Below are 15,283 nucleotides of genomic sequence, written 5' to 3'. Positions count from 1 at the left end.
TTTGCTTGATATTTTTACAGAACAGACCAAAACATAAATGTGAGCAAGTGAAATATCAAGTGTCAACATGAAGAAGATGTATCATGTAGCTCTGCTTCATCTTACTAATTTTCAGACATATTGAATTAGGCAAATGTAACTACATGATGCAACTTCCTTAATGCAACTTTTAAAGCATGTCTGAAAAAAATAAACCACATTGTACCAACACTGAGGTGCAACACACCATTGTAGGGATAAATATGTTACATTGAAACATTTCAGAACATTAGCATTATAAAACAAAAACATTTATTACCACATAAACAAAAATTGTTACCATTCAGTACCAATGCCAATTCTCAACTACCTGGCATCGGTACTTATCAGTGTAAATGTGAAAGGGGACCCACCCGGCATCCTTGCTAACTTTGAGCGAAAGGCAGAGATTGGGCCCCAGTACATCCACAGCACATGACAGACACTCACACCATCACTGGGTGGAGATTGAACCCACACTGCCGGCAATTGAACAGCTCAACAACAAGAGTAAACAATAGTTTCATAACTGACAGCTCTCTGAAGTTCCTTGAATCACAAAGCGAAGCTATGACGGAGGGGTTTCAGTGCCAGAGTGAGCCAAGGGGGATATTGTTAGCCTTGGAAGCAAACTGGTTCAAGGTTATGCGTCAGCCTGGTTTGAGTCAAATCTCACAGGAACAGGAAACAACTTGTCAACATAAGTCACTCCAGCGCCATCCGAGCCTCTTGTCAGCCTCTCTGTTCTTGGCCTGCTTCTCTCCACCCCAAATGCTTCTTCTAGGACAAATTATTCTCAACCGCGGTGTCAATTTCCACTCATATGCAGATGACACATAGCTTTATCTCACTAGAAAAACAAACTCTCAGTCCCCCCACAGTACAACAGCTGCTTCAATGGGCTCTATTTTCATAGACCAGGCACCGCCAGCGGGGATGTGGCCAGCGCACTTTGCAATTTTTGTGAGCGGCGCAGCGCAACGCACCCACGCCTCCACCCCTCCCAACGCTGCAAGTGGCAAAGAGGGAGGAGAGAAGGCGTGACAGGGTTTAATCAAATGAACGCCTCTCATTGCCTTTAAATTAGAGGCCGCAATGCGCATCACCATGTAGACCACCTCTGTTCCTGACAGTCACATTAAACACAGCAGCAGGCTAATCCAGGCATCATGCTTGTGATGATGTGTTGATGATCCTTGCATGTACTCCATGTTTTCAGATTACGTTAATAACCATCAGGTCCGAATACGCAAATTTCTTATCAAGTGCCTCCCACCAGCCACTCCCGCCTTACAAGAATAAAGTCAAAATATTAAGACAATAAGTTGCAATTTAATGGAAAAAAACAATTTAGAGTCGCCAATTTGTCCAACATGCATGTTTTTGGAATGTGGGAGGAAACCAGAGTACAAACTCCACACAGAGATGCCCAACCGGAGATTCGAACCCAGGTTTTCCTGATCTCCTGACTGTGTGGCCAACATGCTAACCACTCAGCCATAAAGTTGAAATACTGTATTAAAGACATTTTTCTCACCTATATCACAAAGCTGACATACTGTAACTAATCCCACATCTATGGATGTGTTGCTCTACAAAATATCCAAGTGGGCCTTGCGTCCTTTCATTTTTCATTATGTAGCCCTCACTAGAAAGATTTTGGACACCCCTGGCATGAGTGTTTATGCCAAGAAGCGTCCCTGGCCCCTGCTCTCCCTCGCCAACCTCCTGCTCTTCATCATGTCTCAGACTCCCCTGATGGAAGTGCATCAAAGAAAAGAAAAAGCCACCGCCGTGGAAGTGAAACCAGACGCCGTGAAAATGCTGAGAAAGAGATAAACCGTTCCCAGTTCAAGCCAGCTCCAACGATTCAACCCCAATAAAAATAATAAAGATGATTTGCTCTTATGAAATGGACAGTGATAACAAGGCAATGTAGAAGTATAATCATTGACACTTCCTGTCTCTCCCTCCCTTGCAACGTGTACAAGACAACCACTTGGATAAAAGTAAGGAATTATTGTCTTTTTTTGTAGTTGTTGCATTTAATTCTTGTATTTAATTTTTGTGACTGCGATATCCTTCATAGTACATAGAGTAATTTCGGGATCATTTAGGTAGAAGTTAGACTAAAACTCTTTTGGAAATGATCTAGCTCCTGGGGTAGTCACATGACAACCGCTGTTTTCTGTGTGGTACTTATAGAGTTTGCTTAAGGAATGTTCTGGGTGCCTCGAAACTGTATTTTGTGTAAATGGCTTCCAGAGTGGGAAAATCTGACAACGCCACCTTGGACATTACTTTCTGAAAACGATGACGTCACTGCCACGTGACCAGACGTGAGCAGATGTTTAATGCTGCCAATAATTTCATTAGTTAGGCTGTGTAAAAATGTGAACATGTGAACAAGTTAGGAGAAAAGGTGTTTACCTTTCCATTCCAAAATGGGGCCCTTTCTAGAATCCACCATACCTTGCTAGATGTTATCTGGGTGTACATATCTGTATAAAATCATCCTCTTCAGTTCTAGCAGTGAACATCTGCTGATGTTTGATGACACTTGTACAGAGTGGAAAAATGAGGCTTGGGTTGCCGGTGGAAAAAAGTGTTTATGATAGTGTTTATGATGGCTGAATAAACATGTGTTCACATATATCAGCCTGTCCTCAGTGAAAGCATACAAGTCTGCCTGTCGCCTCAGCCAGGCAGGCCCTGCAGCCTAACAGACCCCGATTGAGAGGAAATTCAGAGGGGTGGAGTTTCTCTGCAGATGAACAACGTGTGCGTTGTTTGGACTTTGCAACAGGAGTTTTCCAGTTAGAAAGCCAAAGTAGACTCCACAATAAACAGTAGACCAGGGAACCTATTTGTCATGCTTTGCAAAACACCTTTGTGGAGTCATGGAGAGATTCTTACTTGTAAAGTTTGGTTTCTTGTTATGTAATTACTCGAATAGTCTTTATGGAAGTAAAGATAGCCTGGAATTTGACACCGACGTCTTCTCTCTGGCCACATGGCCGTGTGCTCAGTGGGTTGGAGGAACATTTGCGGCAGAAGATGGAACTGAGGTTCATTTAGCTCAGGAGTGTCCAAACTTTTTCCAGCAAGAGCCAGATACTGAAAAATGAAACAATGCCATGATATTTTGTGAAGCAAGTGCTTAGCATGCATGCCTCACAGCTAGGATACCTGAGTTCAATTCCACCCGGCCATCTCTGTGTGGAATTTGCATGTTCTCCCTGTGCATTCGTGGGTTTTCTCCGGGGAATCTGGTTTCCTTCCAAAAACATGCTAGGTTAATTGGAGACTCCAAATTGTCCATAGGTATGAATGTGAGTGTGAATGGTTGTTTGTCTATATGTGCCCTGTGATTGGCTGGCGACCAGTGCAGGCTATACCCCTCCTCTCGCCCGAAGACAGCTGGGATAGGCTCCAGCACCCCTGCAACCGTCGTGAGGATAAGCGGTAGAAAATGAATGAATTAACATCTGCAGTTAAATATATTAGTACAAAATAATTAAATACAATGGTAGGAAAAAGTTTGGGCACCCCAGATCATTTTCATGATTATCCTTTATAAATTACTGGTTGTTGGGATCAGCCATTTCAGTTAAAAAATATCCTATAGCAGACAAACACACTGGTGTATGGGAAGTGAAATGAAGTTTATAGGATTTACAGAAAGTGCATTAATTATTTAAACAAAAGTAGACAGGCGCATAAATGTGGGCACCCTTGCTGTTTTATTGATTTAAATACCTTTAACACTAATTATTGGAACACAAAATTGGTTTGATAAGCTCATTGACCCTTGACCTTCATACACAGGAAAGGGTATTTAAGGCGGCCAATTGCAAGTTGCATCTTGTCTGAAGAGTAGCACCATGGTAGCCTCAAAACAATTGTCAAATGATTGTTCAACATCATGGTTTAGGGGAAGGATACAAACAGAGATTTCAGCTGTCAGGTTCCACTCTGAGGAACATAATGAGGAAATGGAAAACTGCAGGTACAGTTCTAGTTATGGCGCGCAGTGGCGGGCCAAGAAAAATCTCAGATAAACAGAGGCCAAGGATGGTGAGAACAGTCAAACCCAACCCACAGACCAGCTCCAAAGACCTACAACAGGATCTTGGTGCAGATGGTGTCACTGTGCATCCTTCAACTATTCAGCTATTCTGGTATGTCACAAACGGAGTCTCTTGAAGTATGCTAAAGCACATTTGGATCTACTAAATATTGATGTCATGTTTCTGTTGGGGTGCCCACATTTTTGGCACCTGCCTATTTTTAAATTATTAAATAAACTATTAAATAATGATTGCACACTTTCTGTAAACTTCATTTCACTTCCTATCTATCACTGTGTCCGTCTGCTATATGATATATTTAACTGAAATGGCTAATCTCAACAATCTGTGATTTATAAAGGAAAATCTTGAAAATCATCAAGGATGCCCAAACTTTTTCACTTTTTACAGGTGGGTTAACACTCAGAGTGTTAACATATCCAGTTATTGTATTTTTTGGTTGTACCTCTTCCTCACACAGCTAAACAAGCTGAAAGGACCAGCTCACTCCCTCACGTGTAGGAGGCACTAGGTGTCCGAGGATGGCGTTCAAGTAGTGCATGAAAACTCTTATGTCACTACTAAGTCAAAAGTAAAATGGAAGACACAACTGAAGGCCACCTCCAAAGGAACACACTTTTCACAAATGGCCATTCTGTGGGATCATGCATGATACACACGTGCAGTTTAAACATCCACAACAACACATGCAAAGTTGAACTCTCTGGTGCCGTACTTTTGTATACCAACATTCACTCCTCCATAACATTCCATGCAATAAAACAATTCCGTCTTACTCACCGTAGTCAATCATTTCCACTCTTTCAGTCAGCTGCCACTGCTTCTACCGAAAATACAAGGCGAGACATGAATTGACTCAAGGAAAAGAGGCGGGACATACTGTATGTAACAACAGATCAAAACCAGGCCAGTGGAATTGAGTGCATGCTTCCTCAGTATCCTTCATCTGGTTAAGACCCCCCCCCGCCCCTCCCCTCAGTCTGGAGAGCACAGCAGTGTGTGTGAGTAAGGCGCAGCTACTACCACCACCAAAATCACTGCGCTTTCCTGTCAGCCAACTCCAAAGGAAAACATACCACACTTAGCTGGAACTGACTTTACATCACAAACTGGATGAAGTCTTTTCCAAGGTTTCCTGTGTGTGTGTGTGTGTGTGAGGATGTGTGTTTAGGCAGCGGAGTGTGAATGAATTCTCTGTGGCTGACTTTACACTTGAACACAAACCCCTCATTGGAGACTTCATGACTTAGTGACAGTCAAGTTGTATGTCTTGGTCTGGTCGGCTTAAAAGCAGTGACTGGATGTTGCTTATGGTCCAGGAATGAATGAACCACTCTGGTTGACCTCAGCTTTGTTTTGGATTCATTCGTAGAAGAGGTTCGTCTTTTGGGCTACGGTCCTGATGCACTTGAACAAGGAAGCAACAGTATACCGTAATTGCTTAGACATGGTCACATTCTGGCCTTGTGACATCTTGTGTGCTTCCAAGCACCGCCCTCATCACAGAAAGGTGACGGGAGGTCCAACTGTAAGACCAAATGTAAGGTTACTTGTAGAGTGTGTCCGACTACAGTGCACCCTGCTGGGCCAGGCTCCATGTTCCATCGTGAGCTCATTCAACCACACGTATTGGAACCTCTCCGTCATGATCTGTGTGCCTATATCTGCTGTGTCTTGAACCGCTTACCTGACACACCTGGTAACAATTATCATCTGCCTCTTCTTAGCTGAACTGTGGACTGCACTCATTACCAATCCTAGTAGAGACTGGAGAAACGCCACTGGAATTTGAGAGGGCATCGAGACAGTCACCCAACACATGACGTATTACAGGAAAGCTAAGAGAATGGGAAGCACACCAGTCAGCATTTTGCCAAAATAGGAAAGAAAATAGCAAAGAAGTTGGGAATAGCAGGAGGACAAGTAAACCCCTTTGTGGTGTACCCTGAAGAGGCCCCGTGGAGACTAAAGAGCCCAAAAGTGGACCTAGAAATTAGACGGAAAAAACAGAGGACCTCCTGAATTACATTGTCATTTGTCAGAACAACAATATGAGGACTTTATACAGGTACATTATGAACAGATGGGGAGAAAAATCCAGTGACTATTTGGAAAGGGAGTGGGAATACACAAAAGAAGAGTACCGTATTTTCCGGACTATAAGTCACACTTTTTTTTTAGGTTGGCTGTTCCTGCGACTTATACTCCAGAGCGACTTATAAATGAAAAAACTGTTTAAGGTACATAAACACTGGACACCTTTTCTGTTCATGTTTATTTTTTGTGTAGCTGAATAACCATTGTGTTAGCATATCTTACACCTATTCAGCCTGTTCTCTATTCTTTTATTGTTAGAACTCGCCTTCCAAGAGGATGTAATGTCTGTTTTGGTCAAGTAGTTTGGAAAATAAATTACCTGCAAAAAACGCAACTTATACTCCAGTACGACTTCTGTATGTTTTTTTTCTACCTAATTATGCATTTTAGGCCTTGTGCGACTTATAGTCCAGAAAATACAGTATTCCTTTCCCTTTTCTGTGCATTATAACACCAGAAAACCAGTTAATATGAGCTAGCTAACAATGCATGTCATTGCAACACACCCATTTTGACGCTTCAGCCTGAAGAAAACAAAAACCAACAGTGTTCCATTTACTGTGCAGAACTGACCTGCGGCGATGATGCGTCTGACCTTGTTCACAGAAGTAGCGTTACTTCCGATCAATGGGTCTTTGAAATCAAGGCTAGGAAAGATGTTCTGGTATTGTTTTAAATCATCAAAATACGGCAAGATACTCTAAGTATTACAGTAGTATCATCAATGTACTTGTTATTGCATGATCACAGCATGCATATAAAATGTTTTTTTAATTGGTTTTGTAGTTGAAATAGGTGTGTCCCAATGATGTGCATTGTTAGCTAGGTCATACGAAGTTGTTTTCTCTTGTTAATATGCACAGAAAAAGGAAATAAATGTGTCCATGTTTAACATTAGGATTGTGAAGATGAGCAATCCCATCTTCAGGTGTATTTAGGGTGAAGAACCAAGGTGTTATATTTATTCTGAGGAAGGGAGTATATGCTTCTGTGTGGCAAAGTTAACCCCTTTTTACAACATATTTTCTCATAACAGAATGGAGAGTTTCTAATATGGTGAAAGCACGTATTGATCTGCGTTTTGATTTGTCACCGAGCAGAGGCGGATGGGGAATTGCAAATAAATTGCTATTACATCTATTCACCACAAGAGTGTGCTACTCACTAACCACATATGTTTATGAGGCCCTTTTTACAATTAGTTTGCATGCAAACTGAGAATGGCTCATTCAATCAGTGAGGTTTTTCATGAAGGTCTCTTCTGCCATCTACTGGACATAATAGAGAACAAGTGAAATTTAACATTCATCCATTCATTTTCTACCGCTTATCCTCACATTTGTTGAGAAATCCTAAAGGTCCATCTTTACATTGTGAGACGTAGAATTGGGAAAGTGATGTATTCCAATGTAACATGCATGTTCATGTTCAAATAAATGAATGACTTTCCATTAACAAACCACAAGATGCCGTAACTATTTACTGTGGATAATAACCTAAACCACCTTTGACTTGAAATAATTTGTCTTTTTTATTATTCATACTGAATTATTAATAGATTTAAAACTTTGTGTATACATTAATGCAGTGTTTTTTAACCTTTTTTGAGCCAAGGCACATTTTTTTCATTGGAAAAATCCCGCGGCACACCACCAGCTGAAAATGTGAAAAAAAGCTTATATTAACAATATAAGTGTTATATTGTTAATATTAACAATATATGTAAGTGTTATATTGTTAATATAAGTTTTTTTTCTTAACATTGAAGAATGACGTTATATATAACGTCTTGAATAGGAATCAAATAAACACAAAGAATAAAGTATTTTATAATCTTTCATATTTATACTCGGCTGCACGGCGGTCGAGTGGTTAGCGCACATCCACACACTCCATCTCTCCATCTCTGTGTGGAGTTTGCATGTTCTCCCCGCGCATGCGTGGGTTTCCTCCCACATTCCAAAAACATGCTAAGTTAATTGGCCACTCCAAATTGTCCATAGGTATGAATGTGAGTGTGAATGGTTGTTTGTCTATATGTGCCCTGTGATTGGCTGCCCACCAGTCCAGGGTGTACCCCGCCTCTCGCCCGAAGACAGCTGGGATAGGCTCCAGCATCCCCACGACCCTAGTGAGGATAAGCGGTAGAAAATGAATGAATGAATGAATGAATATTTATACTCACTCAGTGTGAAACCTGGGCCTGTTTGGATGAACACAGAGTTGATATCCTGGCAGGAATCGATGAAAGACACACATGAAGCTCTTCCTCCACAGCTCTCAGTCTTTCTCTGTTTTTACTTTTTACAGCAGTCAGACTTGAAAAGCTCACCTCACACAGGTATGTTGTGGAAAATGGGAGCAATGTCAAAATAGCTTTGTTGGCCAGCATGGGGAACTTTGGCTATTTCATTTCCAATGGCGTTGCGGGCGGGAAGTATTAATTGCTCTGCCACAAGTTGATTTAGCCACAAGTTCAGCGACGTGGTAGCTAGCTAGGTTTAAGGGTTCTCTCGTTTACCTTTGCTTTTTCTCATGAAAGTTGCGTGTTTCTCCGTGTGTTCACGCAGGCGAACAAAATACTCCACATTTTTGTTTTGAAGTGAAGGGTGTTTCGTTTGGAGATGGCGTTTAAGCTTACTTGGGACCATAGCGCCGTTGGAGAGCTTTTCACCACAACAGAGTCGGTGCCGTTGCATTTCCGGTAAAAGTAAATCCAAATGAAAGACAGCTTTTGTTTCTTGCCTCGCGCCAGAAACTTTGCTGGACGTCTTTGCTTTCTTATGACCTCCACTCATATTAGGGCCTTCATCTGGGTCCGGATTTTGTCCAGGGTCCAGTTCAGAGTCAGCATTTTTCCTCTTCAAAAACTTATCCATCACTTTCACCGTCGTCCTGCTATACACCTGTTGCTGCATCCATGCGTCACTAATTCGCTTGTCTCCAAGCACCCGGCAATTAGCTACCTGATGCTGCTGCTGCCGCTTACTGGTATGGAAGGGTACTACATGGTTACTCTGCCAGGCGTTAGACCGCACAGGCGCACAAATTTGATCATTTCCCACGGCACGCCGATATTTATTAATATCACAATGGTTGAAAAACACTGCATTGATGAATACTAAAGTTTAGACGCAAGCAAAAAAAGAGCAAAAAAGCTCACTGGTCATCATGCCAGTCTTGAATGCAGTTATGAAAAGTATGAGAATTAATTCTGTCTTGTGTGTACACCACAGATTAAAAGTTTGGGCTTCCTTTATCCCCCTGCTTTCATTTCCATCCTGAATCTTAATCATAATAATAATAATAATATAAACATATATACAAAAAAATTAGAGAAATTACAATTTTGACTATCATTAATAATAATAATAATAATAATAATAATAATAATAATAATAATGATAAATAATAATCATTATTATTATAAAATATAAAAATATATACAAATAAAAATTATAAAAATAATAATTATGACTATCATTAATAATAATAAAAAATAATACATTTTATTTGTATAGCACTTTTCAAAATACTCAAAGACACTTTACAGAAGAATGGAGTTGAATAAAAGCAAGTAAACAGAGTAAAAGATGCATAAAAATACAACATTAATTTGTTAATACACAGTTAAAACATGAGAAAAAGCGGGGGATAATAATCATAATAATGGTAATAACAATAATAATTATTATTATTTTTAAATATACAAAATATAAAACAGATTATAAAAGTAAAAAATATAATTATCATTATTATTAGTAATAATAATAATCATCATATTAAGTTAAGTGCTCTGAGAACGCAGCATTTTGTCTATGTACTGTTTATAGGACAAAGGTGGGCCGCGGACATTTTTTCGATTTTCAAGTGGGCCCTGAGTTGGTAAAGTTTGGGAACTCCTGTTTTAGAGTTTCAAGGTGACATTGATTTCACTTCTGTCTAGGTTGAGCTGGAGGAAATGGTTCCATTAAATGCAGAACAAAGTCAATGTACAGGACCATGTTCACCCACCAACAGTGATGGGAGTGTTATCTGCATAGTTGGGGTAGGACACATTGTATCTGCGTATTAACTGACGTAATGGAATTGATATGATTATGATTATTATCAAAACAAGTTTCCTTCAACACGGTCTTCTCTTGAAACTTCTTAGAATCCCCAAAAAGGGCTTGTCCGAGATCAGACGTGTTCTGACGACCAGCCAAGTTTCCGTATTATGTTGCTAAACTGGACCACTGAATGTTTTGAGTAAAACAGAGCAAGCCTGAAGAACAACAATCTCATCCCATCACTGGAACCAACAGTTCGTCACGGTTCTGGATGCACATGCCTGATTAAAAATTGAAGACAAATTACACTAAAGATGTTTCCAGTTTGAGTCCTGAGGGTTATGGAACCAAAAAAGTCAAGTGGTAGACCCAAAATATGTATAAAGGTTACGTTTATTTGACATTTGGGGGCAGGTTTTGGTTTCTATTGGCTGTAAGCTTTGGACTGACATGTCAGTCACTTAGGCTTAGATCAACCTATCCATACACGCGTTTATTATTAGAAACCCCAGCATTATTATAATCCCTCGTTTATGGCGGTTAATTGGTCAATTTCCACCAACTATTATTTATAAATGCAATATAGAAAACCTGTTTACAACTTTCTAAATTGTTTTTTTAACATTATTGAAGCCTGTTGACATGAAATAACAACCCTATATTCACTCAAGCGTTTTGTTTCTAACATGAGTCACATGACGACGGTGTCGTGTTATCGAGGCAATGCGGCTATTGTGTGACGGTATCTGCAACACTAGAATGGCGGCCATAGATATTCATTATTTAAACAGGATCACTTTTCCTCTCATTGGGTTACCGCAGCCATTTTGGAAACATGTTGTGTTGCTATGGAAACAGAGACATTCATTGTATGCTATGCTGCTCTTTTTTCACTGCCTTTGTCTAGCGATCGTGCCAAGGAGAAGCTAGAGCTTGAAAAGCTCCTACTTGGGAATGCTTGGCATTCCCGCTGAAATACGTAAATGGATAAAGATAGGCGGATGAAAGAAAGTCTGCCGCCATCGTTCCGTCAGTATGGGGCAAATCTATTAATACTACACAACCCATCCATCTATTTTCTATGCCGCTTGTCCTCACTCAGGGGTATGCTGGAGCCTAAAGCGTATTCAAGAGTCAAATGGCATATTGAGTACTGGAAATGTGTACATGTTGGCAGGTCTGCACTAAAATGTAAGCCTCTTGTGCAATGTACAAGAAAACAAATATTTTAGAAGTAATATTTGTAGAAGAAAATACAGCAATACAGAGAAATAAAATCAAAATCTGAGGAGAAATTATTAAAATGATTAAATTGGTTTAAATTGTTAAAATTACTAAAAAATTTAAAATTAGTAAAATTAGTAAAATATAAAAAATGTTAAAAATTAAACCTTTAAAAGTTTTTTTTAAAAATGTAAAAAATTACAAATTTAAAAATGTTTAAGAAATTGTACAATTTTTAAATTTAATTTAAATTCACATATGAGAAAAAGTTTATTCATTATATATTATGAATAATATAATAATATAATAATATAATAATATAATAATATAATAATATAATAATATAATAATATAATAATATAATAATATAATAATATAATAATATAATAATATTCATAATATTCATAATATACTATGAATTATATATTATTATATATTCATTATATCATATTCATTCATTTTACTAAAAAAGTGTTCATTTATCATGAAGTACATTTTTATTTTTAGGAGTGTCACTCAGCCTTGAATAATGACAAATCACACAGTAAATAAAAATGAACTAATTTTGCCGGCCTCTATACGCAAGCCGTACGCCCGATGGCGTAGCGTTCCACCCCAACTGGTGTCGTCAGGGGCAGGGACAGGAGCGTCTCAGAGGAAAAGGATTGGCAAGTTCTTCCCTCCTGCAGCAGGAAACGGTCTTAAATTATGACTCCAGTCTTTTGTCATGTGAAGGAAGCCACTCCTGATAGCACAGGCGTTAGCTTCCTGTTGTGGGTGGAAGCGTTGTTTGAGCGCAGGCAGGAAGGCTGAAGAATGCAACGCCTTCCATTTTGCTATCATGTCACTATGGTGTACATTTGTATTTTATTTTTAACCCTTAGATGCATAAGTGGGTCAAAAATGACCCGGTCAGGTTGTTTTCTTGAAATATCTTCATAGTGAAAAAAAATTATCATTTCATATTCCAGGTATTCCTCAAAAAACATGTTTTTAAAATCATGCCATTCACATTTTTAACTTATCTTTTATACATTTTAAGAAATTTTTGTTTTTGTGTTACTACCCCAACCTTCCATAAGTGGGTAAAAAATGACCCGGACTGGTTGTTCTCTTGAAATATCTTCATAATGAAAAATTGTTATTTCATATTCCAGGTATTCCTCAAAAAAAATATTTTTGATATCATGCCATTCTCATTTTTAACTTACCTTTATGCAACACACAATGGATCCATTTTCTATTGTTGTACGGGGTCATTTTCTTTTTCAAAGATGGAAAAAAGTAAAAAATTAAGATGTTTCTAACATGAAATCATTCTTGTGTGGTCCTAAATATAATACTGAATATCATACAAGTGATTATTCCTAACCAAAATGGCAAAATTGGCATAAAAACACATTGATTCTAGTATGGGTCATTTTTGACCCACTTATGGAAGAGTGTAGGGTCCAGTCACTCGTGCATCTAAGGGTTAAATGAAAAATATCTTTAGACATTGGATTTATTTTTTTAAAGTTGCACAATGTAGATAAGCCAATACATTTATTTGGAATGATGTGTTTTGAAAAATATGACGCAAATGGCCCACTAGCCGCAACTTGGGCAGCCCTGCTATAGACAGTTAAAGGCCTTGAGTACTTGTTGGTAAACATTCTATTCTATAGAGATGCTGGCTGAGTACGAAGATCAAGGCTTTGTACTCCAAATATTATTATTATATTTCCAATTTCCATGTCACATACCATGGTTGCATAACTCAAGAAAGAACTTGTGTGTTTGGTCTTCCACGGGGAGATGAACGACTCCACCACGCTTGACCTCGTGTTTACTGACACCGTGGCGTGAACTCCCATTCCTCTACGTGAAGTCTCTGCAATACCTTTTCATTTTGTCAACTCAGGGAAATGTTTATCTTTTCAAGCCCTAACATGGCAGGATACTAATCATTCCATGAAAATATATCATATTTCAAGATTATCCTTTATAAATCAGATTGTTGGGATCAGCCATTTCAGTGAAATATATCATATAGCAGACCAACACCGTGACTGAAAGTGCATTAATTATTCAAACAAAAGTAGGCCGCTGTATAAATTTGGGCACCCTTGTTGTTGTATTGATTTGAATACCTTTAGAATTCATAGAAAGTGTGCAAAAATTATTCATTTCATTTTCTACCACTTTTCCTGACAAGGTTCGTGGGGGGTGCTGGAGCCTATCCCAGCTGTCTTCGGGCGAAATCGGGGTACACCCTGGACTGGTGGCCAGCCAATCACAGGGCACATATAGACAAACAACCATTCACACTCACATTCATACCTATGGACAATTTGGAGTCACCAATTAACCTAGCATGTTTTTGGAATGTGGGAGGAAACCGGAGTACCCGGAGAAAACCCACGCATGCACGGGGAGAACATGCAAACTCCACATAGAGATGGCAGAGGGTGGAATTGAACCCTGGTCTCCTAGCTGTGAGGTCTGCGCGCTAACCACACGTCCACCGTGCAAACAAAAATAGACAGGTGCCTAAATTTGGGCACCCCAACAGAAACATGACATCAATATTTAGTAGATCCAAATGTGCTTTAGCATACTTCAAGAGACTCCGTTTGTGACATACCAGAATAGCTGAATAGTTGAAGGATGCACAGTGACACCATCTGCACCAAGATCCTGTTGTAGGTCTTTGGAGCTGGTCTGTGGGTTGGGTTTCCTTGGCCTCTGTTTATCAGAGATTTTTCTTGGCCTGCCACTCTGCACCCTAACTAGAACTTCAACCATGATGTTGAACAATCATTTGACAATTGTTTTGAGGCTACCATGGTGCTACTCTTCAGAGAAGATGCAACTTGCAATTGGCCGCCTTAAATACCCTTTCTCATGATTGGCTGCACTTGTGTATGTAGGTCAAGGGTCAATGAGCTTACCAAACCAATTTTGTGTTCCAATAATTAGTGTTAAAGGTATTCAAATCAATAAAACAAGGGTGCCCAAATTTATGAACCTGTCTACTTAAAAAAAAAATAATGAATACACTTTCCCATACACCAGTGTGTTTGTCTGCTATATGATATATTTCACTGAAATGGCTGATCCCAACAACCAGTAATTTATAAAGGAAAATTGTGAAAAAATTAATTAGGAATTAATTATATTATGTAATTTATTATGAATTTTATATTACAATATAGTACAGTAAACCTCGGATATATCGGACTCGGATATATCGGAAATTCGCTCACAACGGACAGATAAAAAAGAACCAATTTTTCTGTAATGCATTTCCAATAAAAATTCATTGCATATATCGGATTTTTTATAACGGATTTTGCCTATTTCGGACAAAATCTCCAGTCCCGTTCCAATGCATTTCCATTAAATTTCCCTCGCATATAACGGATGGCCGCATCGTGGCGCTCCGATTCGCCGAATCGTGACAGGCTGCTATACGACGTCATTTGCAGCGTTTGCAGCGTTGCCTGCGCGTCCAGGTACATTGGAAACATAGTCAAGGAAGTGCCTTTTTATAACGGATAAAATCCGATTTACGCATATACCGGATATAAATCCGATATATGCATAAAACTGACATTTTCCTGTAACGGATTTCGCTTATATAGGACAAAACCAGTGGGAACAATTGAATCCGATATATCCGAGGTTTACTGTATAGACAAAAATGTATATATGCATATGTATAAATTCCATTTTAAGAAAAATTAATATAATTTAAACAAAAACTGAATGGAATCCTTGAAAGAGTTGCAGTACAGAGCCAAACAGCATCTTGTCAGA

The 15,283-nt window shown here is 39.1% G+C and overlaps 1 protein-coding gene across 11 annotated transcripts in view; it reads right to left on the bottom strand.

Moving 5' to 3' along the window:
- The window catches only part of il16 (interleukin 16), a 32,895-nt gene extending 23,783 nt beyond the window's left edge, over positions 1 to 9,112 (bottom strand). For 2 of the 11 annotated variants that reach the window (XM_058077843.1, XM_058077842.1), the window contains exons 1-2: positions 8,392 to 9,112; positions 4,890 to 8,334 (exon numbers count right to left, since the gene is read on the bottom strand). In XM_058077843.1, coding sequence (XP_057933826.1) covers positions 4,890 to 4,902 — 13 coding nt within the window. In that variant the 5' untranslated portion in view covers positions 4,903 to 8,334; positions 8,392 to 9,112. The remainder of the gene's footprint in view (positions 1 to 4,889; positions 8,335 to 8,391) is intronic. The other 9 variants (XM_058077839.1, XM_058077834.1, XM_058077836.1 and 6 more) reach the window with 9 other exon arrangements.
- Positions 9,113 to 15,283: the final 6,171 nt, after the last annotated feature.

The sequence above is a fragment of the Doryrhamphus excisus genome, chromosome 7, assembly GCF_030265055.1.
Source record: "Doryrhamphus excisus isolate RoL2022-K1 chromosome 7, RoL_Dexc_1.0, whole genome shotgun sequence".
In the NCBI taxonomy this organism is placed as follows: domain Eukaryota; kingdom Metazoa; phylum Chordata; class Actinopteri; order Syngnathiformes; family Syngnathidae; genus Doryrhamphus; species Doryrhamphus excisus.
Note: the sequence above shows the minus strand (reverse complement) of the source record. Positions and strands in the feature narration are given on the sequence as shown.